The following is a 25298-nucleotide window of genomic DNA, read 5'->3' on the forward strand; positions in this document are numbered from 1 at the left end:
AAAGAAACAAACATAAGCAAATGCAAAATTAAAGAAGCCTTACTTATACAACAACTCAAGCCCAAAATAAACCAATATAAAGGAACACCTTTATACCTATATTAATAATATAATCAAACATTTAAGCACACCCTCTACATTCCTATACTCAGTTACACAACCCCCTTCAAACATATGGTCAGCTATTGGCCAGTTACCACTTTCTTTCTGTGTGAACCTGACGATGACAGAAAAAGGTCAAAATGTTGTTCGCTCCTCCACATAAAAAATTTTCTCAACCCAAACCAGCCGTTTTTACATACACATTTCTCTACAAGCGGGTTTTCTCATCATCACTAATTTAAAATTATGTCAAGTTGCTCAATACGTATGAAGTATTTTACATGAATATATAATTATGAAAAGTAATAAAAAATGATACATAAAAAAGAAGAAATGCCCAATAAAGATGCACTAAGAGTGAAAACAACTCCACTAAAACATACCTTTTGCATGGTTGTTGAAAAAAAGAAGATATCTTTGTTGATATTTATGCTATCATCAAAATAGAATTTCTTAAAGAAAGTTCCACTGATGATGTACTAAGCGTTGTTTGTGACAATACAATGTTGGAGTCAATCCTTGAACTCCATAATAAATACATTTGATTTGTATCCTTCACTAAAAAATTAGAAGTGTGTGTGTTAGCATATGAGTATATATAATTTTGGTAAAATAAAAAAATATCAAAACATGTGATTGAAGGGTATAAATGTCTTTGGTATGGCCTCAAACTTTAGGTCCAAGCTCCCTGGCATGGGAAAAAGCCTTGTAAAACTCACTCTGTAGTTATATTAATTTCCCTTGTACTTTGATGATCAATGTCCACCCAAAGTACTTCTACTTATGCATTGGCATTAAACAAAATAAAGGTTAGATGGCCACACTGAAGGACAATGCTTTGATGCGATGGTATGGCTTTAAACTGACCTCGTCTGACTGTAAATAAATCTTTCCTGATGTATTGTTAATTCCAATCCAACAAGTCAGAAAGGGTCATACTGTGAAATTCAGATAGGTACAAAGGTTATTAATTAACCCATGATTCTCATTGGCCAAGTAGGTTATGTTGTCTAAGTGTAATAGTGATAGAAGTCTGAACCTTGTCTATTAACAAAGGAAAAACAATTAATGTAAATGTAACTATTTATGAGACATTAATCACTGTAAGAGTTTAATTGATAAAATAATAATATTACTGCAAGATGGTCATTATTAAAAGTTATGAAATATGGACAACATTTTTCAATATGGCAGCATTCACTCATCTTGTTTAGCCTGAGGTTTTATCCTTCAGCCGGTCAATTGTGACCCTGTCCTAGTAAGCACAACACCTATCAATCAAAATTAGTCTATTTTAGCCCAAGTTTTCCTAAAGTTTCCAAATTCATAAGTATTTTTATATCATTTGAATAAAGTCAACAGGTTGCTTTTGAAAAATTAAGAAAATGGTAACTAAAACACAAGAAAGTGAGAGTAAAAAAATAGATATTTCAGAGAAAATTACTTGAATATTAGTATATCTATGGATTTAATTGTTTTAACAAGTATATATTTAGATAGATAATTACATATAAAGCAGAATAAATGTAATGTTAACAGTTACAGTGTAAGTTTTTCTTGGAAGGTGTTTTAAATTAAGTATGTTCATATAACATATAGATGTTAGAACTGCTCATTCTGACCAAAAGTTGAAACTGAACATATGTATAAGCTTTTATATAAAAGTTGAAACTGAACATATGTATAAGCTTTTATTTTTCTTATACAGGGTGTTCGGAAAGTCACTGTGCACTTATATATTTATTAACAGACATGTTTCAATATAGAATAGAGGAGGTAAATATGAATGACAATTATAAACAATGTTGAAAGTGATCCCCATTGGCATCAATACAGGCTAGGATCCTTCATATTTTATTTTTAAACACCATATTGGGATCAAAATCTGAAATATAATAACATATGATTACAAAACTGCACAGTGACTTTCTGAACACCCTGTATAACAAAATTATTCTGCCACTTATTACCTTCACGTTAATAAGTGCCACAATAATGTTTCTAAATTGTTAAGCAGCAGCACACACACACACACACATGCATACATGTATTTTTTATGTTTACCTCAAAAAATATTTCATAATTTGTTCTGTACATAGGATAATATTTTATTATATTTGAAATATAGGTAAAATGCTCAGATTTAACCATAAATTTAAACTTATCTGTTTGTCTTTGTGCTTTACTATATCAAACACCTCAAGAGAAAACAGACTAATATTTAGAAAGAATTTAGAGGCAAAAAGTAAGCTTCTAGAGCAGAATTTCATTATTAAAACATTGTACATTTGTTTGAGCCAAGGCAAAAGACTGGGTTTATCTGTCCTCTTTCTTTCAAGGATAATTTAGCTTGGATTTTTAGCTTTGTAAATTTACAAACTTATTGTTAACTTACTTGGGAACTTTTAAAAGTTGCACGAAATATGAAAATCTGTCCAACGTATCTAAAGATACCAGGTCACTTTACTGTTTTAATCTTTTTTTTTTTCACATAACCAAACTGATTTGAAAATTAATTTGAAAAAATCAAAAGTTTGCATTGCATTTAATTCATGCACTACAGGGTTCAAAATTTTCATTTTAAAGCTGGACATGTTTGTTAAAAAATCAAGTTTGACCGACACTTTCCCATCTATCACAGGACATCCTGACCAGTGGTCATATTCCTAACATATTAGACACAAATACATCATCCCCTCAAAAATAAGTGAGGCAAAAGCTGTGTATGCACAGCCCAAAGATTTTGCTTAAAAGAATATTCTATAATGAGTGGAAAATAACTTGCAAAATTTAAGATTTAATTTGAGACAAAAAAAAAAGCAAATTTTAAAAAGCAGTCGTGAATGCTCACAAAATGTGCTTTTTAGGTTCCCTTATTCGTGCTGTCTCGGATAGTCACGTGACTGCCAAACATTCACGACGATTTGACTATGGCGTCTGATAGTATAAAAACAGGAAAGTCTCACGATCTATTTCAGTTTGGCTTCACGAGCAAGACTAATGAATCAGAAGACAATACTGTGGAACCCCGAGTGAAAAAAACCCAAGCTTGTTGACCCAAGCCCAAGTGTTAAAGCAAAAACTGTTACTGCTAGTACTGGTGCTAAGCCTACTCATCATTTCAAGGATGAATGGAATAGAGGCCAACCATAGCTGGAGTATAATAACACTACCAGACTGATGTTTTGCTCAATTTGCCAGAAATATGACCAAAGTAGCGGAAGGCAGAAGAACACCTTGATAACAGGATGTTCCAACCTGAGAGCAAGTGCTGTTAAAGAGCATGAAAACGGTCGTGCCAACAGTCCAAACTGTCAAGCTAAGACAGCAAAAGAAACACCTGATTTAAGTCCCATGATGAAAGAATTGAGCAAACTTAACCAGACTGAGAAAGATCATTTGCTTGTGCTGTTCAGGACTGTCCTTTATATGGCTTTGAATGCCAAACCATTCAGTGATTTTCAAGAGCTTCTGTTGCTGCAGGAGCACAACTTTAGTATGAACATAACAGAACATTATGCCAATGACAAACAAACAGTTATCTTTACGAAGTATATTGCTGAAACAATTAGAATTAATGTCAAATCTCGTCTGCACACCTCATTATTCTTTGGCATTATGACTGACAGCTCAATAGACACTGCCAACATTGAGAACAAGATGGTCTATGTAAGATACTTGGACAGTGACTGTTACCCAGTAACCCACTTTCTGTGTCTGCAGTCAGTTGAGAAGACTGATTCTGAACACTTGCTACAGGAACTTAGTTCAGGTAAAGGTTTCTTAATTACCTGGGATGAGAATTTTCTGAATTCCTAATTAAGAAAAATTAAAATGGACAATATTTCATGTACATTTGTGTTTTAATTCAGGTTAACATAGTCATTCCATTATTAATATACATCAGTGAAAATTCATGCATTTTTCAAATGATTTAAACCAAGAAGAACCATGTATTTACCATTGACGGAATTGTGGCTTAACCTAACACAACTAGCGTAATAGATAACGGAGCAATTGAATTTTCCAAAGTACAAATGTACTTTATTTTTTTTAACAGAAAGTAACTAATATTGGGTACTAATTTTTTGTACTTGCAGCATTGTCCATATATGGCAAGTTTCCCAACTGGCTTGAATCAATTGTATGCCTGACAGCTGATGGGGCAGTTGTCAATTTTGGCACAAATAAAGGACTTGTCAACAGATTGAAGGTGCAAAAACCTTATTTGATTGGGATCCACTGTGTTAGCCACAGATTGGAACTTGCAATTAAGAAATCCATCAAGAACATCCATAACCTTGATAGTATCCAAACCTTTTTTAGAAAACCTAAGGAAGTTTTATGACAATTCCCCACAGAACTGGGCTGGCCTCAAAGAAGATGGTAAAGCCAACAACATTATTGTTAGAAAGCCAACAAAAGGAACAGGAACCCAGTGTGTAGCCTACAAAGAGCGTGCTCTGGAGTCAGTTTCTCATAACTGGCTAGCTTTAGTGGAGCATTTGTATCAAGTAAAACTGCATGACAAAGGGGAACGTAGACAGAAAGCTGCATGATTATACAGTACTTTGACAAGCCTTAAATTCATCCTGTACATGAACATACTCTTGGCAGTTCTGCCTGTTTTGACATCTCTTAGTCTCAAAATGCAAGACAATTCTGCTACTGTGAACATTGTTTCTGACAAACTCGCTGTTTGCAAAGAGAAGCTGGGCAGTCTGAATCATGTTGAGAGATCCCAGAAAATTGTTAAAGAGCTCACAACAAGTGAACAAACTGGCAAGTGGTTACTTAGAGGAAAGGTGATTGTTATTAGTGGTCAAACAAGGGCCAGAGGCTCAAAAAGTGCCACAAAAGAGACAGTTGCTCAATCAGTGGCTGAAGAAACTGCCATCTTCATAAGTAAAATTGTCACATATCTGAATGAGAGATTTGAAGAATTTGATAAGGATTTTATTGGTGCCTTTCAAATTTTTTAACCAAGCAACTGGCCTAAAAGCAAGGAACCATTACCATCTTATGGCCATAATGAACTCTTGACACTATTGGACCACTTTGTTGCTCTGCTAGAAGCTAAGGGTTTCAACATTGCAGCTGATATTTGCCAAGCTGACTTACACAAGACACTGCTCAAAGTCACAAGATTTGCCAAATCAGATGAGTCCCTGGCTAGTAGTGCAAGTGGATTGTGGGCCCACATGTTAAGTCAAATTACTGTTGATGACGGTAAACCTTTCCCTGGATCAACAGTGTTGGCCTTGGTATGCCTTATGCAAGTGATTTCCATGTCATTTGCTGAACCAGAACGTGGATTTTCCCAGATGGCAGTTATTAAGGATGACTGGCGGTCCAAACTAATAAATGATTCTCTTAATAACTTGATGACAATAAAATTAGCTAAGAATAAGACCTGTGATCTTGCAAGCACAGAATTACTGTGCAAGTCTGTAGAATCCTGGTGGAAGGACAGTAAAAAAACCAGACGATTTGCGAGTCCACATGGAACATGCACACGTAGAGACAATAGAGATACTGAGTCTACATCAGCTGATGTCTTAGTGCTGGATGACTAAATCTACCAGTTTGATTGATGTGTCATTTTTAATGGATACAAGGCTTGTTGCCACTTGCTTTGAAATAATGTTTCAGTGCCATAAATAAAATGATTCTGTTTTATATAATAATTGTCTATACTTGATTTCTTGGTTTTGGTAATGTCCGGTGACAATTTTGAGGTGCCCTGCTAAAATTTCTAATGCCCGGCAAGTTTCACTGTCCAGCAGGACATGTGTCCTGCTGAAAATTTAGAATATTTCTACCCCTGCACTATCCTGTCAAAAATTCCTCAAATGAAAATAATGAGTATATTAAAAACAAATTAATAACAATACAAGTATGTGTCATTTCATAATACTTGTTTTTAAGTAAAAGCTAGTTTGACACCTTTTCAAAAATCTTCTGGTAAGTTAATAAATAATACTTTTACAAATTTCCAACTAAAATTACATCATAAGTCACTTGATTTTGATTGATTCAACAATTTGGAGTAAAAACCAATACTGAAGAAAATAATTTTTATATTTTTATCTACAATATACAATATAATATACCTCTAACTACATCTCTTTCACAAGTGTTTGTTTTTTTGCTCTAGCTAAAACAAAAAAATCATTAGAATTCATATGAACTCACCTCATAGCACCATCTTCCCAATAAATAATGGAGACTTGGATCACTACTATTCAATGAAAGAGCAGTGTCGATATGTTTCTTTATTAAAGAAATAAAGTCATCACCATCTTTGAAGACACATTAATAATAATATTAAGTTTCTACATAAACAATATGTTAAACATCTACACTTGAATGAACACAAAGTTAGACAAGATTATTAGAAATTGTAAATTTCAAAAGGGAGAACAAGGATCTTCAAAATAATAGAGAAATAAGATATGTAGCATAAAGTGAAAATGTAACTGCAAAAAGGGTAAAGAAACAGGCTTAATATTTGAGACATAATGTTTACATTATTTTCTCAAGCTAGATGACACACACATACATACATAAACACTTTTAATATTTCTTAAAGTTATGAATTATATTTCCCTCATCTTTCTCTTCCTCTCTGCTGGTCACAGTTTTGTGGCAGCTGGTTGGATTTTATCTTAAAGTAACATTCTAAACACTCTACAAGGTTAAAAAGCTAATTAATTACTTATGTTAATATATTTATCGACCCATTTATTTCTGGTGGAGTTTAGGCCATGATACTTCTACGACCCTCTACCACTGTGTAAACCCTAAATTCTGCTGGGCTATCACTACTGTGTATTTCATCTGAAATTTAATATTTTCCAAATAAAATACATTCAGAGGAATTAAAAATGCAACAATTTCTTTTGTTGTTGTTGTTGTTGGAAAGCAAAATTGATCCATGAGGATTGTTTGTTAACTTTCTCACTACACGTTCAGTCCCATTTTGTGCTTATTATAGTTTTTTATACTATAATATTTAATACAGTAAGCATATTTTCACAAAAGCTTGCATATTATCAGAAAAATATTACAAGGCTTCAGTATACAAAATATTTGACTTTTTAAATTAAGTTTTAAGATTTTTTAAATAACTATTTAGTCATGCATTTTTTATTCACAAATGTTGATTGTCCAACATGCAGAATAATTTTGAGATAAAGAATGGTTTTATGTATCAGAAAATTGTCAAATTTCACATGCAAAGTCTTTATAACCTGCTAATAACTTCCAGATAATTATCAAATGTTTCTTTTGAAAATAAAACTTCATATTTATTTACTTATTTCATTATTGTATGCCTGTATGGGTTTGGTCAAATTGATCAGCCTCGTAACTACCATAAAAATTTAGGAAGAGATAAATTAATTATTCATTCTAGAATGACTACAAATCATAACACAAAATGAAAATGTTTAATCTGAATAGCTTAAATCTCACATTGTACATCTGTATATATATTTATTATTTTTACTTTACTGACTTTTCAGCCAGGTTCCACTAGCATTACAGAAGTTGCAATGATGCAGCACACGTGCACTAATCTTACCATATCCAACAGTATAAAACCAGCCTTTACAAAGTAACCTGACCTGGCTTTGTTCTAGTGGAAAAGTGTTTATAAAATATGGTCACATTTTAAAAAGAAGGCCTTTTCAGATTTCAACAATCTACGGAACGTAAAGATGGGTGGCAATCTTTTTCTGTATGCTAGTACATGAGTGTACGGTCCAGTACCAACATATTTATAGTGCAATATACCATGAGGAAAATCTACAAGCAGTCTTGTGAAACACTAAATCTTCACAGCAAGCATGATAGACCTTACAGATCTCACACTGTGGATTTTCAACATCAGTATATCTGGAGAAATGCTGCTTGCCATAGAGTGAGATCCATTACATGTGAAATAAGTCCCTGAATTAAAAAAAAACTAAAACTTACACAGAGATGTAGCAATGTATGAAGGATAGTTACAGAGGGATAACAATATTTGGCTGAGCAGAAAACTGCCAGATGGTGCAAGCAATATGTCTAAAAACATGGGCAATGATCCATATGCTGGTCTGAATAATATCCTCCAAAGGATGATGAAAATGAACAGCCAAGAACAGTGTGAGATGGTAGATCTGATGGGATAATACACAGGACAGCTGTTATGATTCATTAGAAAGACAAGAATATGCAGGATTGATAACCTGATGAAATCAACTGGTAAGGATAATATTAGAAATATCACAAGAAATTGATGGATTCCAATAAATAAACAAATGGAAGCAAGAGTCATGGATGGGTGTTGTGTTTCACATGTAACACTGTAAATCATGGACTGGACAAGACAATTGGGTGGGAATAAACATGGAATATAGAAGGAATGGAAATAACATGGTAAAAATTGGAAGAAATGAATGGTAGGTCCAATCATACATGAATATGAATACATTTACAGACAAAGCCAAATGAAGTGGAACTAAGAACATAGAAGAGGAATCTTGAAATTTAAAAGAACGGGCAAGTGCATCCGGTTGTCTAGAATCCAACTGAGCACACAGTCATAAGAATACTTGGGGTCAAGAGACCACTCTGTGAGTAGAAATATATCAGGTAGGGGCAATGATTGAAACAAGATTAAAGATACTCAGTATGTGACATACCAGCAAATAAATTTGATGGTTGTGAGCCCAGAAGAGGAATTTTAGGGTGCAGAAGTGTCAGAACCAGGATGAAGTACCCACTGATTAGTGATTTAAGAGACAAATGTTCAGTTGTCAAAATGAGTCATAACTGTTATGCATAAAGTCATAGTTAACTATGACTCTCTTAGAAATGAATGCCTATTCTAATTGACAAACAATGGAAGGAGTTCCAAATCTACTATCTACTATCTAACCACAGCTAAGGGAACGGGCTTTGAGAAATCAGCGGGGACAAAAATCCTGTTTGACAAACAGGAAGGAGTTCCAAAACACTCACATAAATACTGTACTCCTCCTGTGACCAATGGCTTTGAGATATCCTGTGTATTACCAGCACACACTCCATCCTCACAAGAAGGCATCTGTGAATGGATGGATATTTAGAGAGGGGGAGAAATAGGTACCCCCATTACCATGTTTTCCTGTCTAACCACTAAGGAAGTAAGAGTAAAGGAAAGCACAGGAAGGGTATCTGTAAATCCAGAGGATTGCTGATGAGGTGCCATTGATTTTATAGTACCCACTGCAAGGAATGCATGTGGGTTCAACTAAAGGGATATGAACTTCTAGTAATGCCCAACTCACCAAAAGAGACAAAACCTCTCATGTCAGGAGAGAAGGTGCTGAAGTACAGGAGAAAAAAACTTCATGAGAAGGTATCGAACCATTTCTGCAAGACACTGACAGAAAACAAGAAGAGGAAGGAAGCAGGAGATGGAAGGAAAAGGGGAAGAGTCTTTCTGACAAAACTTGAATAACCCAAGAGTTCAATGAACTAATATATATATACAAGAGCATGAGTCTTTGCAGTACATGAGGGGCATAACATACTAACTTCCCACATGTAATTAATCTACAAAACATTCAGCCATTATAGTCATAACATTAAATTGTGAATTCATAAATACTGACTGACTACAAATAATTAAGTGAGAAATAAATTCACAATTAAATAAGACTTTGAACACAACAATGTATTCCACACAATACTTTTGAAATGTGAAATTCAGTAACTACATATTTTCTAAATGTACTAGAGAAGAAAAAAATGTTTGAAATCAAGCAGTAGGTCTTAACACAGTTACCAAATCAAGAACTAAAGACTAGATTCAGTTGCATAAAGGGAGTCAGCTGCAAGAAGAGGGTCCACATCACACTACTATTGGTGAATGATTATTACATATTAATTTGCATGCTTAAATGCAGCTGAACCATGTAGTAAACATGTGAAACTAAATTGGAGTTTCAAGACTAGAAGGCAGTCAAATCAAGAAGAGGTAAGTATCAGAATGTTCCTGCTTTACATTTATTCTGTTTTGGGGTTTGCTCTACAAACACGAGTCTCCAAAAGAAAGAAAACCTCATATACAGGAAGGAGGAAAAGTAAGATTGAGGTGACTAATTACTCTGTATCTCATAGATAGATGGAAGAAGGATGAGCCTGATGTAGTTGAGAAATGAAAAAAAAAATAGACTTCAAGGTTGATGAACTATATGTGTATGAGTCAGTAACAACTTAAACAGCTGACTCTGATGAGCAGGAGGAATAGAAACAGGAACTGAGAGAGACAGTGATAGCTCACTGGATCATGAGGTTTTTATAGATGAGAAACCAAGGAGGAAAGAGAGGACTGGCCAAGGTATTGAAAAAAGCCAACTTTAAATCCCCATGATGACTACTGAGATCACAGTGTATGGTTTCAGACATGAGATGATGAGAGGATAGATAACTTAGCCTTGTAGCCATGACAAAGGAATACTGGAGTTAAGGATGAGGAGGTATTTGAGAGCTGGAATGAAGCTAATTTAGGAACGCATCAACTTAACATTGAACTGCAAAGTCTTATGTTAAACAATTTAGATATTAAAACTTACTTTAAATTCAAATCCATTTTGAATTTTCTCTTGAGTACTGACATAGTCTGACAGATTTCCAAGAGTGATTGCATACCACTTCTGAACATCAGCTATACTTGGTTCTGCTTCTAATGCTTGCTTTCCATAATGAAAAGCTGGAAATTATTATGAAAAAAGTTTAATAAAATTGATGGAAATTCTCTTCAAATCATAGCTTACTGTTGGGTATAACTTATAAATAATATAAATCACTCTTGTATTTGTTTCAATTCTTTTACAAGTTTCTTTCAGTGATTTTCTGAAGTATTGTAAAAGTATATAGTTTGCAAGCAGCAGAAGTGATAGACAGGAGTTTGAAAAGAACTTTCAAATTTTATTGTAATAAATTTAAAGAGATTTCATGTTATTAAAAAGTTGAGAATACAGAAAATCAAATAATTTGAGCTGAGTTCCAAAATCACAACTGAATATTTATTAAAATAATAGTACTGTATGTTGTTTGGTGTGTACTGCACATTATTATCAATTGTTTGTGAATTTATAAGAATTAATAAGTTATATTTGATGGTTCAAAAATATTCCAATTATTACTTCCTAAAAGTACCTCCATCTCCAGTTAAAACATTTAAAACATATTTTCAATTTTATAAATTTAGTTGTCAGTCATAATCCAAACATTCACCAAATTTTCCATTTAAAGTAAATAGTATAAAATTTTGAAACAACAATTTCAAAAATAACAGAAATCACAAACAACTAGACTTAGATCCCAGTGATACATCAACAAGAATAAAACTGTGATTATTTCAATATTAAACAAAGTTGACCCAAAATATAATATTCTGTCTTCAATTACTTTGTATGTAACAGATTTAATTCTATTAGTTTAAAATTCTTATTATTTCAAGCTAAATTTAAATAATGATAAGACCTGATTTAACCCACTGTCTTAACAAAAAAAATCAATATTTCAGTCTAAGGTAAAGCTATGTAACTACATGGCTTTTTTTTTTTCTTGTATTTTTTCCTTATGCTCGAGTAAAATGTACTTCAAAGATTTCTCAGTTCAGTTTCCTCTCCCCATTGCCTCAGCAGTAAGTTTAGGGTTTAATATCTGCTTTGGATATAGTGTAGATAATGCATTGTGCAGCTCTGCACTTTTACAAAAAAATTATTCAGTTTAACAACATTCTATGTTTAGTTTGATTATGTCATGTATCCAATTAATAATTATCCATAACAATTAATATGAAAAAATCCAAGTACAAGCTTTAAAATCAACTTACTTAATAAACTCTAAGAGCATAGGTGCCAATTTTGTGGGTTCTTGGAGATCCCCCAAATTTACTGATGCATGTTCTGCTGAGCACCCTGAAGCTGTCCAAAAAAAGAGTTACAAGTAGCATTGCTATGCTCCAAATTCATAAAGAATAAGTGGACTCTGAAGCAATTGTAAAGGTCTTCATTATCAGAAGTACCTTGAGAAATAACACTTTTGCCATTATATAAATGCAAGCATTCTTTTCTTTTTTATGATGGATGGAGAGGTGGGTTTTGCTACTCCTTGCACCTCAATCATTTGGAAAAGTTGATGCCTTTGTATAAAGGTCAAAGCATGCTTGTTAATATAGAGTAATAGTTACGCACTGCTTGTCAAAATCTTGGTAAGTTACATATCGCAACCTTGTAGTGTCGTCTTAGTAAATTGCAAAATCACTGATAATTTAATGCTTAATAAGTAGCAACATCTGTTCAGTCAAAACCAAAAGTTAATCAACAGATAACCAACAATTATATATATATAAATACATAGAGATAACAATGTCACTGAAAATGTGTGTTAAAGTAATATTTTTCTCCACTTTGGTTGTAGTAGCAAAATAACACACAATAACAGTAAAAAAAAAAAATCTACAATTTTTTATTATGCCACATTCAAAAATAAAACTAAATGTGCTTTAGATGTTGAAATAATGAGTTTTTCTGTTAAATTATTTAAATATTATGAACTTTTACCACAATGATATGCTTATGTTTGACGTTCATGAAACCTGTACTAGGAAATTTGGACAAAAGATGTCAACTTGGACTTATGAGACTGTATTATGTCAATATATATGTAACTTGCTAATGATAAAAAACAAAACATTTTATGCATTATTCATGTCTTTATATATAAAAAATAATCATAAAAAGATTATCACTGTACATCAAAAACTTTCAAATAAACCAACCATTTTATTTATGTAACAAACACTTTTGTGGATAAGCATTTCTGGGCAGCTAATTCACATTAAGAATATATTTATTTAGATGCAGATTTTTTTTTCTTTTGTCTTCTTCAACTACAAAAGATCAAAGAAAACACATGAAATATATAACAGTACTTACTGGACAAAAACACAATAACACACAAAAACATATCACCTTCAAAAGCAAAATCTTTTTTCTTTTCTGGTTCTGAATGGTTCTCTGCTATTATTCCACAAAGATAAGCAGCTTTAGCTAATCTCCAAAGATATTCTGCATTTCCTTCAAACTGCAAAAAACAAACCAGTGATAAAATATAAAAGTAAAACATTCAACTTCAGTGTAAACAAATTGATCAGGAGAAGGACACTAAAATGACCTCAATCAGGAATGATCCATATTCATTACAAAACATGAATTAAAGTGTCACCAAATGCCACTTGAAAGAAACACAAAGCACATGCAGATGACCCTCAATAAACGGGCTTGGAAAGACAACAAAGGCAAGTATGAACTCTTTGCATTGAATGCTGTGTGACCTCAGAAACTGGAGAAGCAGTGTAATAGGAACACATTGCATTTCTCTTTTATTCAGGACCTTTGTACACATTACATATAAACACCAAATGTGCATTTTACGTGGCCCTTAGCTGGTATAAGCACAATATAATCAACATACTTTACCAATTAGAAATAAATAAAATATCTGAAATATGTGTGAGGTAATAGTAATTAGTATGCATGTGCAAGTTTTGATTAAAAAGCCTATACAAAATATACTTACTGGTATTTTATTCTCTCAATCAGGTAACTAACTGACAGTGATATAAGTGTGAACAGGTGGTTTAGTTATGCTGTTAATATAAATAGCTACTATTGTAGGGGGCTTTAATTATTAAGAAATTAACTAGTTAAAGTTGTCCTCTTTCAAAGGACATATTTACAAATTACTCTGCTTTTCAATTAAAGATTTCAAAGAACATAATGAGATTGAATTTCAGTCAGCATAAATTGCATCTACTAGTCCAGCACAGTGAGAATGGGTATGATCAACCACCTGACCAAAGTCAAATTTATCTGTATAAACAAATAAGAACTAAGAAAAGACAGAGAATGTGACCATAAAATATGCAGTATAACTGGTGCCACTTTACAGAATGTAGTGGTCGATACATCCTCAAATTCTGGATGGTTGGTTGATTTAGTGTTTTATGGCACAAAGCAGCTAGGCCATAGTCCATGTATGGAATAGGCACAGTGGTGATAGTGCCAATGGTTATAGCTGCCGTGAATACCAACGTGGCCTGGTATTCAGAAAAACTGGATAGAAGTAGATGTTAATGAGAAATGGACAAGTCGGTTTTGAATATCAGCGAGAACAGGGTGTGAACCAACGTGAAGCAATTCCAGGGCCAGTAGAAAACTGAGCGAGTCAGTATAAGTAGTGCAGTTGGAATACTGCTTAGCTTCAATATGATCCAGGGCAAGAGAAATGGTGTAAAATTCAGCAGTAAACACAAAAGCTGTAGAGGTGATTCTGCATGCAACCATTGATCATATGTTTCTCCAGGTGACATGTAGAGAGAACAAACAGTGATGGTATGACCCAAGGAAACATGGATGGCTATGGCCTCCAAGGGTGTGTTGAGTGACAAAGACAGGGTGGGCACATGCTGATTAACCAACAGTGCTACCCCTCCATGTACTCGTCCATCAAACAGCCTGTCACTTCTGTACAGAGAAAACTGCAGAAAGGTAACTATATCAGCATTCTTCAGAAATGTTTCCTGTAAGGAAAGACATACAGGATGGTAGGAAGCAATCAGCATTATGATGTCATCCAAATTAGAACGTAAACCTTGACAGTTTCATTGTATCAAGGTGGCCATTTTTAATGATGTGAAGGTGAATTGGCTGGAAAACCCTTCTGTTTATGACACGTCTTTTTTCCTTATTGTCCTTATTCAGGGGAGGTCATTCGATCTCCATGGATCCTGCCCTGGGTCGATTGGGCAGGTCTTTGTTGTTGGAAGGGAATTCCAGTGACTGAGGCCATGAACGATGATTGTTTTGCATCTTGGGGTGGGAGAAAAAGATGTATCCGAAGAAATTCCTGGACCTAGAACCAAAGGATATGTATCTTGGGGTTTGTTGGAATGTATGGGAGGAATAGAGATGGGTGTACAAGTTGATTCATCAACTTTTTTAACCATGGTGGTCAAAAGGCTTTTCATGAAGTGGTGGACAGCAATTTCCGAGCCTCAGGATAAGTAATGTTACGAGCCTTTTCAAATGCTGCAACTCTTTTTCCTCCAACCATTTAGGGCAGGAACGAAAGTAGGAAGGGTGAGAACCATTGCAGTTGACACAATGTGGGTCTGTTTCACACTCATAGGCATCGTGGTCCTTGCCACCTCAACAAGCACATCAGGGAACCATGACATGATGTCTTTAAGTGACCAAACCTCTGACAATGGAAACATCATAGAGGGTTTGGAATGTACGGCCGTACCCAGCAATTTAGATAACCTGCTTTGATGGTGACAGGTACACATCGCAATGTAAATGTCAAATATGTCAAGGATATATGTCGAGAGTGTAACTCCATCTTTGTGAGTAGAGATGCGACTCACTGCAGAAACTGCTTGAGTGGAGAAACCAGCGAAAATCTCTAACTTCAGGAAGTTCTTCAAATCCCTCTCAACAATAACTCCTCATGATGAATTCAAAGTAGCATGAGGTGTAACCTCAATAGGTACATTGCCAATTGCCTTTGAATTCAAAATGAGTTCACTGTGTTGGGATGTGGATGTTTCAACCAATATGTCTCCAGATCAAAGCTTCTGTACTGACTTTGGAGAGCCAGAAAGTCCCTCCAGTCCCTCCTGAATAAAAAAGGGGGACATTTGCCCTAAAGATTTCTCTGAAAGAGAATGTAGGATGAGAAAATGAGGTACAACTGGTGGTACAGATGTTGAAGATTGCTGATTAGAGTCTTCAAGATGTGGTCATTTACCTATTGACTGTTTTTTCACTATTTTATTTAAATTTCTACTTGAATGATCTATAGAAAAAAAGAAGATTTCAGTGCCCATTGACCCCACCCACCATGGAGCTCTATGAGGGGATGCACTACAATGTCAAGCAAGGACACTGCAGCAATTCCAGGGTTTTGTGAGCACTATACCCAAACACCAGCATCAGACACAATGTCCACAACACCCATTGAGAACTTCTGACACTGGTACTTGGTTGAACCTAACCCAAGTAGACCAGACAACTGCCCCGAGGGGGAGCCACCCATCTACAGGAATTCAAGGCCAAAGTGGTGTGTTAGGGTTGGACCCCTGAACCACCAAGATCCTCTCCTCCCCTTCACAGGTTGCCATGCTTGGCAAACATGTAGGTAAATGTTTAGATCCCAGAGGAGGTAACTTGAAAGAACAGAACCTTCCCTGGGAGGTCCCCTCACCACGTACATGAATCCACACCGAGGGGCTCAAATTCTGCTTCCTGATCAAATCACACTGCTACTACCACCACCTGGTATCATGATTCCTCTACAAAAATAGCAGATTCCATTAATGCATAATATATGGCTTGAGTAACAAAATCCATGCCACCTGACATTAATATTTTCCTGATCTGAAAGTGTATGACTGATAGATACTTATCTCTTTAAACAGAAAAACTATCTATTTCATGTTCTGCCTGATAGATTTACATGCTATTCTTAAGGTAGCTAATACCTAATTTCATTGGTTTTAATAAGAAATGAGCTAGATAAAAGCCCTCCATCAATAAGAGGGCAACAAAACTTCCATGCACAATTACTCTCCTGCTATGCACTTCTTATAATTTCATTCTTTGATAAGGCAAGACACAAATGTGCATCAGAAATGGGGAGGAATGGATAGAAATGTATTCAGAGATGGGTATCTATCAGAAATACATATTCAAACCGGGAAAATGTTAACTTTTAAGATCATAAATCACCTCTACTGATAGAAAAGCTAGAATCCCACATTGAATTATTGGAAGAGCCAAGATAAATTTTACCAAGATGAGTTCCTATTGCAGGAGGAAGGCACTTTAGTTATGCAGTATGGTTTCATATAATCTGTACTCACTATTACTCTATTCAATAGACTTTGGTTGCAGGAGGAAAGCACATCAGATCTGGATCATATTTTTTGTACATCATATGCTCACTTCTATGCAGTTGAACAGGGTCTGGCTAAAGTAGGAGAGCACAAGTGGTAACAGTTATGGTTTAGAAGGATCACCATCATCTCACTTTTTACTGCATTGTGCTAATCCCAACTAGCAGTATTTCTCCAGGGTCCTCCATTCTAGTAGATAGGAACTGGTAAGTGGGAAAGGTCTCCAGTGCTCCACTCAACAAAGGGAGAAGAATTTTATGTTGGTGAGACCTGAAGATTTACCCAGATCTCCATTAGAACTCTAGTTGGAAAAGTCTTTTACTAAAGACATGTAATGGGTGATCTTAAAATCTTATTTTAAAAGCCAGCAAATGAGAGCCAACAAAAATGGGCAGAACACCTCCTTGGTTCTAGCTTTTTCCATAATAGTCCATAGGATAGGTACAGTTTGGATCAAACAATTAAGTATACTGAGGAACACCCCATCTTACAGTGGGAACCAGCAGAGTCAAGGCTGATGGAATGGTCACTTTCCATTATTGTGGCTTAATGAGAATTTTGGTAAATGTATCCACTAGTTGCCATTCTTCAGCCATTTTGCTGTCTTTGATTAGAATGTGTACAATTTCTTTTTCACAACCTATTTTGTGGTCATACGGTCCTGCTGTGTGGCAGTCAAATTTCATTAGGAGACAAAACAAAACTACCAAATAGCATAGATAACAAAAGATGAATTTGTGGAGTCATCCACATACCTAAAGAAGACAGTCCAATGTATTGTCAAAACATTATTTACATTCCCCCCAAAATATATCATTTTATCTTTCTTATAGATTATTGTCTACCAAATTCTTATTGTAATAGCTTTTAAACTATTTAGCTGGAAAACATATACTAATCATAGAAACTAGATGCAATGTACAATTATGGAAATGCATTTTTAAGTTTTTATTACAGGTGTTAAACAATAACATCAAAACAAAAAAAAAAACCTTTGGGTACCAGATGACCCCTTTACTAGGAAATCCATGATAGTAATAAATGAAAAAATCATTTCCTATATGTCTACAGAAAACTTGAAATTATTTTGGATTTTAAGTAATGTTTTGAAATATAAATAAATAGCCATTAAATATAACAAACAGTGATAATATTAGTGAATAGATTTACTAAATTGCATAGTAAATATATATATATATATTCCATGTCATTCCTGTTAAAGTTCTTGTGAATGACCTTTGTGTTTTGAACCTTTGCCATTTCCACCTGCATATTTATACCAATTACAAATAATGGAAAAAAAAACCTTCCATAGATGATAAAGGGTAAAATATCAGTTACAGGTTTTCATGTCTCTTAAAAATAAAGTTTATATTTATTTGTTACTTTTTTAAAAATTTGCACTGAAATCCTAACCATGGTCTGAAAATAAATTCAAACCCCCATGACTTGTTGAATACTCTTCAGTCTGTAATAATAACCTGTTGAGTTCTTTCTTATACTTGGCACAATGTTTATAATAATTTTATTAATTCTCTAAATTGAAAAAAAAAAAACTTGAAATTTTCTTTCAAAAGTACTTTACCTCATTTTTCCTTGAAGACAGTGTTGCATATGCATCTTGTCTTTCTTCAGTTGAACCTTCCAGGCTTTGATCAATGTCTCTAAAGAAATCTTGTTCTGATACATCTCCAACGGTGTTTAGCAACTCTATAGAGCCACTTGTGTATGTCCAGTCATTGGGCAATAATTCACTGAAAGTTAAATAATGTTTCAAGTTATTGGAAGAAAATGTTTGTGTACAATGCACTCATTATTATAATTGTCATATTTTTTAAATGGTATAGAATCCTCTCTCCTTACAGCTTACTGTACAATAAAAAAAAGTGATATTTTAGATTTTTGTGTTACATAAGGTTCGTTCACTTAACATATGATTGTCATTTTAGTCTTGTTTAAATGTCATTTCTAAAAGTCCTTTTAATGATATTTGCAGGTTTTGAACAAAACTTAAATATTTCAGTCTCCATTTCATTTGTTTGGAATATTACAATGTATTATTTATATCTCTTAAAATGAGCTTGATGCATGGATTAAACAATATGTTATTGGGAATACATATATCATATGACATGTTGATTAGATTTGTAAAATAGATTTATTACTAAGGAGAGATTTTTGCACCTGATAGACTCCCTTTATACAGCTTACAAACAGTATTTGGGGAAGTGCTAAATAGCTATTTAACAGAAGTGAGAAAGTTTTTGACCTCAGAATAACACATCATGGAAGACAATGTGAGATAAAAAGAATAACTAACTATGGTGGTAGAAGTTTATATTTTATATTAATATTAGTACTTTCCAAGGTTAGTTGTCAGAGTAGGAAGCTTTCTGATCAGTTACCATGTTAGATGACACAGGTATTACTAAATATTGGTTAATGCAAGTTATAAGAGTATTACTTTTCAGTTTTTTTATAAGCAATCTGTTAATAAAGGAGGGGAATGATAATTCTGTTTGTAAAAACATAAGCTGAAAGACAATAGAAAAATGAAAGCAAAGAAACTGGAAACAACATTATATGTTTTGGTTAAGATTCCCAACAAAACTTCTTAGTATCTCTTATGTACAGCCTGACTGTAAATGTAGATTAGTAGAGATCCAAATGGAAAGAGGCTCATCATCATGGAATGCTTGAATTGTTTGGAAGCCTACTGGATTATTCTGTTTTTTATTACATGAATCAGAAGTTCTGAGGATTGTTTTTCACTCATTCACTCAGTACATGAAAGATCATAATAAAAATATTTTATATAGTATGATATAGTTAGAAAATTAACTGGGAACTTGGATAAAACCAATCAGAACATCATTATACTTTGTTCTTATGGAAACCAACTGTGAAGTCAAGTCACTCACATCATGAAAATTGACATACGGAAACTGAAAGATACTTTAAACAAGAGAGACTGGAGAGTTAATCAAAAGTAGATGAAAGCTGAGAGGCTTAGATTATTTTATTCATTTAATTACTCTGGAATATTTGTTTATTTTGAATTTCTTGCAAGGCTACATGAGGGCAACTAGTCACCACCACCCACTGCCAACTTTTGGGCTACTCTTTTACCAATGAATAATGGGATTGACTGTATCATTATAATGCCCTTATGGCTGAAAGGGTGAGCATGTTTGGTGAGATAGAAATTTGAACCCACCACCCTCAGGTTGCAAGTCTGGTGCCCTAACCACCTGGCCATGTTGGGCCACTATGCTAGAGTAATTGAAGAGGAATGCATTCCCAATAAATTTTGTAAATTCCACTCTTTGTTTTTCAATAGATAAAAAGAAAATTTAAACATCTAAGAGAATAAAAATTTCTGACTTGTATGGATATGAGATTATTGTGAAATCAAAGATATTGAGAACATAAAAACTAAAGAAACTTCTTGTACAGTTTAACATGAAATTCTGCAACTCAAAAGATAAAATTTGATTGAAAGGGATATTATGTTTTAAGCATCTGTAAAAAATTATAATAATTATACACTATTTTAAGAGAATTCTAAAATGAAAGGCCCATTTGAGTGGGTGTACAAGCTCCTTACTCTCATGGGCACTTATCAGGAACATGACATACAAACAGAATGTCATTGGTAGCATGAGCACCCAAACTCTCCTCTACCTCATATGATGTAGCCTGCCTTTACAAGAAGAATCAATAACTCTTTGTACAACCTCTGAGACTGTTATCTTGTGTTCACCTTAACCCAATGCCAAAATGACACAAGTTACAGAACTTACAAAAACAAACACATTCTGATGAAGGTAACAAGAAATGTTCATGTCAACTAGAATTTCACTCAGAAAATTATCTTGACGTTTTGCATTATAATAGTGATTTTCAACATGATTTTTAAAAAGGATTTCTTTGTTTAACTGATTTCATAAATTTCTGATAAGTTTCCACATTTTTGGTTTTGGATAAGAATACTCCAGTTGATTCTATCTAGCCAAAAAGACCTTGGATATGAAACTAAGGTGCAGCCAAGAAAGGATTCAGTGTGCCAATAAAAGAAAGGAAATCAAAACTGGCAACCCAACTAGTAGCTGTACTTGTAGCATCAGTAAGAACTTTACAGCAAATATTCATTTATCAGTTAGCCAAGCCACATTTTTTGTTAAACTTTGGGCATTATGGTAGGTAAGAAAAAACAACATACATGGCCTAACTAATGAATGAATATTTACTGTACAATTCTCATCACTACTACAAGTGTAGCTACCAGTTCAGCTGCCAATTTTGATTTCACTCATTTATATCTCAGACTCAGTCCTCATTTTGGCCACAACTTTGTTCACACCCAAGGTGTTTTTAATTAGATATGAAATTTTGTTAATACACACTAAAAAACCACAGCAAGTAAGAAAATGACACTTGATAACAGTAATTCACATTAGCTTCAGGATTACAGCTTTATTATTCATGATAGACCTTTACAGAATCAACCAGATTTTTTAAAATATATGGTAATACCTTCCTTTACAGTAATAATACCATGGAATATAGATTAAAAATTTCTTGCTATCAACCCCATGCAATCAGTACAGCTTCATCAAGCATCATATTTATGCTAATTATTTAAGCAAATATTACAAAATGCTAAAGGTTCTTTAATTAGGAGAATCCATAAAATGTAGTAAATTTGTTTTGAAAAGTTGACAATGAATGATCAATAATAAGAATCCCTTTGTATGATTCTTTTGCAAATTTAAGCAAAAACCTGCCAATCCAATTCACTTGCCTTACCAACACTTATGTATCTGCATACCCTTATACTTTGTAGGTTTGCTGCTGTCTTTAATCCAAATGGCAAGTAACTAAAAACTGTTTATTTTACCATTAGATAAAGGTGAAGTTATAATGTTGGACCAATATCTCATGTGACTTTTTGCTTAGGTATGAACAAAATTTTTCCTGAAATATGAATAATTTTTACTGAATTACTTTGCACAGATGGTTTATATTTACACCGAGACACTTAATTGTAGGTTGTATAAATCCATAAAAAGTATGTTTTTCTACCAAGTAAGTTTTTGTACTATTGGTGAAAAGAAGAAACAAATCAGGATGAAATTCAATCAAAGTTGATGCTATATTATCAGTATTTCTTAATGAATTGCTTTGAAATCTGGTTTGTGAAGCAAGAGACCAGTAGAGCAAATCCACTAAAAATATGAGATAGTTTGGATTACCAAAGTATAAGTGCAGAAGGTAGAAAATTACTAAACTATGACAGCTGTTAATAACACACACTGCATCACATGGGTATTTTTTTGCCACAACACACTACAATGTGTCTTGATATACCTAGAAAAAAAAACATTCAATTATATTATTAAGAAACTTTTATTAAAATTAAGAATATCCTGAAATAAGGCTCTAGAGAATCATAATTTAGAATAACAAATACAGTTGTAAGCCCCTTACAACAAGTACATAAAATTTATAAGTGCACACATACCACAGGAAAGAACAAGGTAACAAAAGGTTGTTTAACCTACACAAGAAAGCTTTCACCAATAAGAGAATTAAACAAATTAAATGTTGCTTATTTACATCCATATATCTATCCTATAACAGTTTATAATAATTTAAATAACACAAACTTCATAGTTTGGCAAAGACTTTAAAATGTTTAGCTTAATATTTGAAACTTTAAATGCAAGATAATTTTGCAAGAAAACTATTCTATATCTGGATTTTTTAAGGTTCAAGTATATTGCTTGTATATTGTTTTTTATGGTTCGTTCAAGTTTACATTTTCAATTTTTCATTCCTATATATAGATTATTCTAGCCTTGAACAATTCTAAGCATTTGAATCAATTACATTCCTTCTGGCTTTTTCACACCCTAAAAAAAAAAAAAAATCAAAACTTAAATAAGTGGGTAGGAAGTTGATAAACATACTGTTTACAGAAATCATCTTTTTATGTCTCCTTCTTGAGTCACTGGCCATTACAGACAAACAGCAGGTTTCAGAGAATGAAAAGTACCAACAATGTTTCATCACAGTTATGTTCAAGTCTAAAATTCTCTCATGTTTTAGACTTTTTCATCCACACATCTAGCATTTTATCTTGTACTCTTATCTACTGATAATAATCTTCTTACAATGAGAAGACAAAACTGCATAAAAGTTGAAGTCTCACATACAAGATTGGCCGTAGCAATTTGAAGAACTAAAGGGAGAAATATTTTTGATATTCCAGCCTTTCCTATTCCATCCTCTTTCTAGGCCTACTCTCAAAAGGAAGAAATGTAACTCCAAGATACTTTATGTCCTGAACTATTTAATTAGAGCAACAACATATTAATATATAGATTGTACAACAAATTAGAAGTATAGAACAAAACAGTCTGTTTGTGTAGACTACATTGGTGATATTTTTATGGCTTTGAGAACAGAAAAAGTGCTCATTAATTTTGTATAGTCCAGATTTGTTGCAATTTAATTTTCTTTTGACCTTACAAACAGTCCTGTTTATCCTTTTTGAGACATGGTAAAAGGCAAGAAAGTTTAATTAATTTTAGCTTTGAAATGGGAAAGATTCTCTTTTACTATCCTGCAGCAACAGTAACTGGGATCATATGCAACATTCTAAGGACAATGTAGGTAGTTAAGTATTTAAGTAAATATAGTGCAGTTTTAAATGATGACCACTTCTTTGATAACAACTGCATCATCTCAGTCAATGTTCAAAGCTATTGAGCCCTCTATGTTCCATCTACAACACTTGTGCCAGTATACGTTGAAATCTATTGCAAGTTATCACCACACACTTCAAGTGAATACTGACCTACTTCTGCAAGTTTACAATCCTCACAGTGGAATCAGATCTTGACCACAATCAATCTCGACTGTTGGAATATTTCATCATTTATTATCCAATTGTACCAAAGGTAGGTTACTGGTTTAGTTAGTTACATAAAGTAGCTTACATTTTCTTACATTTCTTGAAACTAGGAATTCATTTCGATCCCTGTTTATTGTCTGATGCAGTTACAATATTTGTATATACATGAGTACTGTCTTAACAAGATAACAATAAGAGAAAAATTCTTACTGCAGTCAATTTTTAATAGGATATCAAAAATCAACAGAAAATTTAGACAAGTGGCTCTTAACTTCAAGAAGCATTGTAAATTGTTAATATAAACAGTGTATATCAAACATTACAAACCCTCCTGTTGAGACATTACATAAACCACAATTTCAAAAGTTAAAACGAGATGGAATTCTCAAGAGCCATGAGACACTTGAAATTCTTTTAAGCTGTATTACAGTGAATTAATCTATAAGACCTTTTTACATTTTATTACTTATACTAGTAACATAAGAACTTTTTAAGTTTGCAAATACTTAAGATTTTTTTTTTCACAAATACCTGACATTTAAGAAAATAAAGAAAAACTATAAACTTGTGATGCAAATTTAAAATCTAATTTTTAGCTCCATGGTAATATACTGTTACCAAGTTTGTAGTGCAAAACATTACACCATTTTAAGTCACTTTAGTTTTATACTTACAAGTGATTGAAATTTTAATGCAATTCTCATATAGTTTCCTAACATAATTAAATGTAAATATATAGCTTATAAATAAAAACGATAAATTTTGTGTGTATAATTTTCTACTACACATGTAACAAACAATATTTACTTTTCTGCAACTTCATAGAAAATTTCACTTTCTTCTCCGTCATCACCACTAGCAATACTTGATGGTATTCGTGTTTCTGAAGTTCTAATAACATTAATATCAACTCTTGATAAGTTTGGCTCTGAAATTCGCTTTCTGAGTAATTGTACTGGTAAAACAGATTTCACTTCTTTAAATTCTTGTTTTAATGCTCGTACTTCAGAAGTTAAGTCAGACAGTTCCCGACGAATAGCTTTATTCAAAATATAACACACATATAAACCTAAACTATTTATACTTATGAAAACTCCCGTCCCGAATACGACAACCAATGTCAACTTATTTCGCAAAATTCCACTCATTTTCCCAGTTCGTGCTTTTTTGACAATAAAATATAAAATAGTCCACAAAATACAATTATCAAACACTTTAACACCCCTCTCCACTTCGAACTTCGCCTCGTAACAGAACATATACAGATTATTGACA

The 25298-nt window shown here is 33.4% G+C and overlaps 1 protein-coding gene across 3 annotated transcripts in view; it reads right to left on the bottom strand.

Moving 5' to 3' along the window:
* LOC143252030 (regulator of microtubule dynamics protein 1-like) overlaps window positions 1–25298 on the bottom strand; it is a 43477-nt gene extending 18179 nt beyond the window's left edge. For 2 of the 3 annotated variants that reach the window (XM_076503566.1, XM_076503564.1), the window contains exons 1-5: window positions 24831–25298; window positions 18690–18858; window positions 13119–13230; window positions 10710–10846; window positions 6298–6375 (exon numbers count right to left, since the gene is read on the bottom strand). In XM_076503566.1, coding sequence (XP_076359681.1) covers window positions 6298–6375; window positions 10710–10846; window positions 13119–13230; window positions 18690–18858; window positions 24831–25282 — 948 coding nt within the window. In that variant the 5' untranslated portion in view covers window positions 25283–25298. The remainder of the gene's footprint in view (window positions 1–6297; window positions 6376–10709; window positions 10847–13118; window positions 13231–18689; window positions 18859–24830) is intronic. The other variant, XM_076503565.1, reaches the window with a different exon arrangement.

This window comes from Tachypleus tridentatus, chromosome 6 (genome assembly GCF_004210375.1).
Source record: "Tachypleus tridentatus isolate NWPU-2018 chromosome 6, ASM421037v1, whole genome shotgun sequence".
Lineage (NCBI taxonomy): Eukaryota > Metazoa > Arthropoda > Merostomata > Xiphosura > Limulidae > Tachypleus > Tachypleus tridentatus.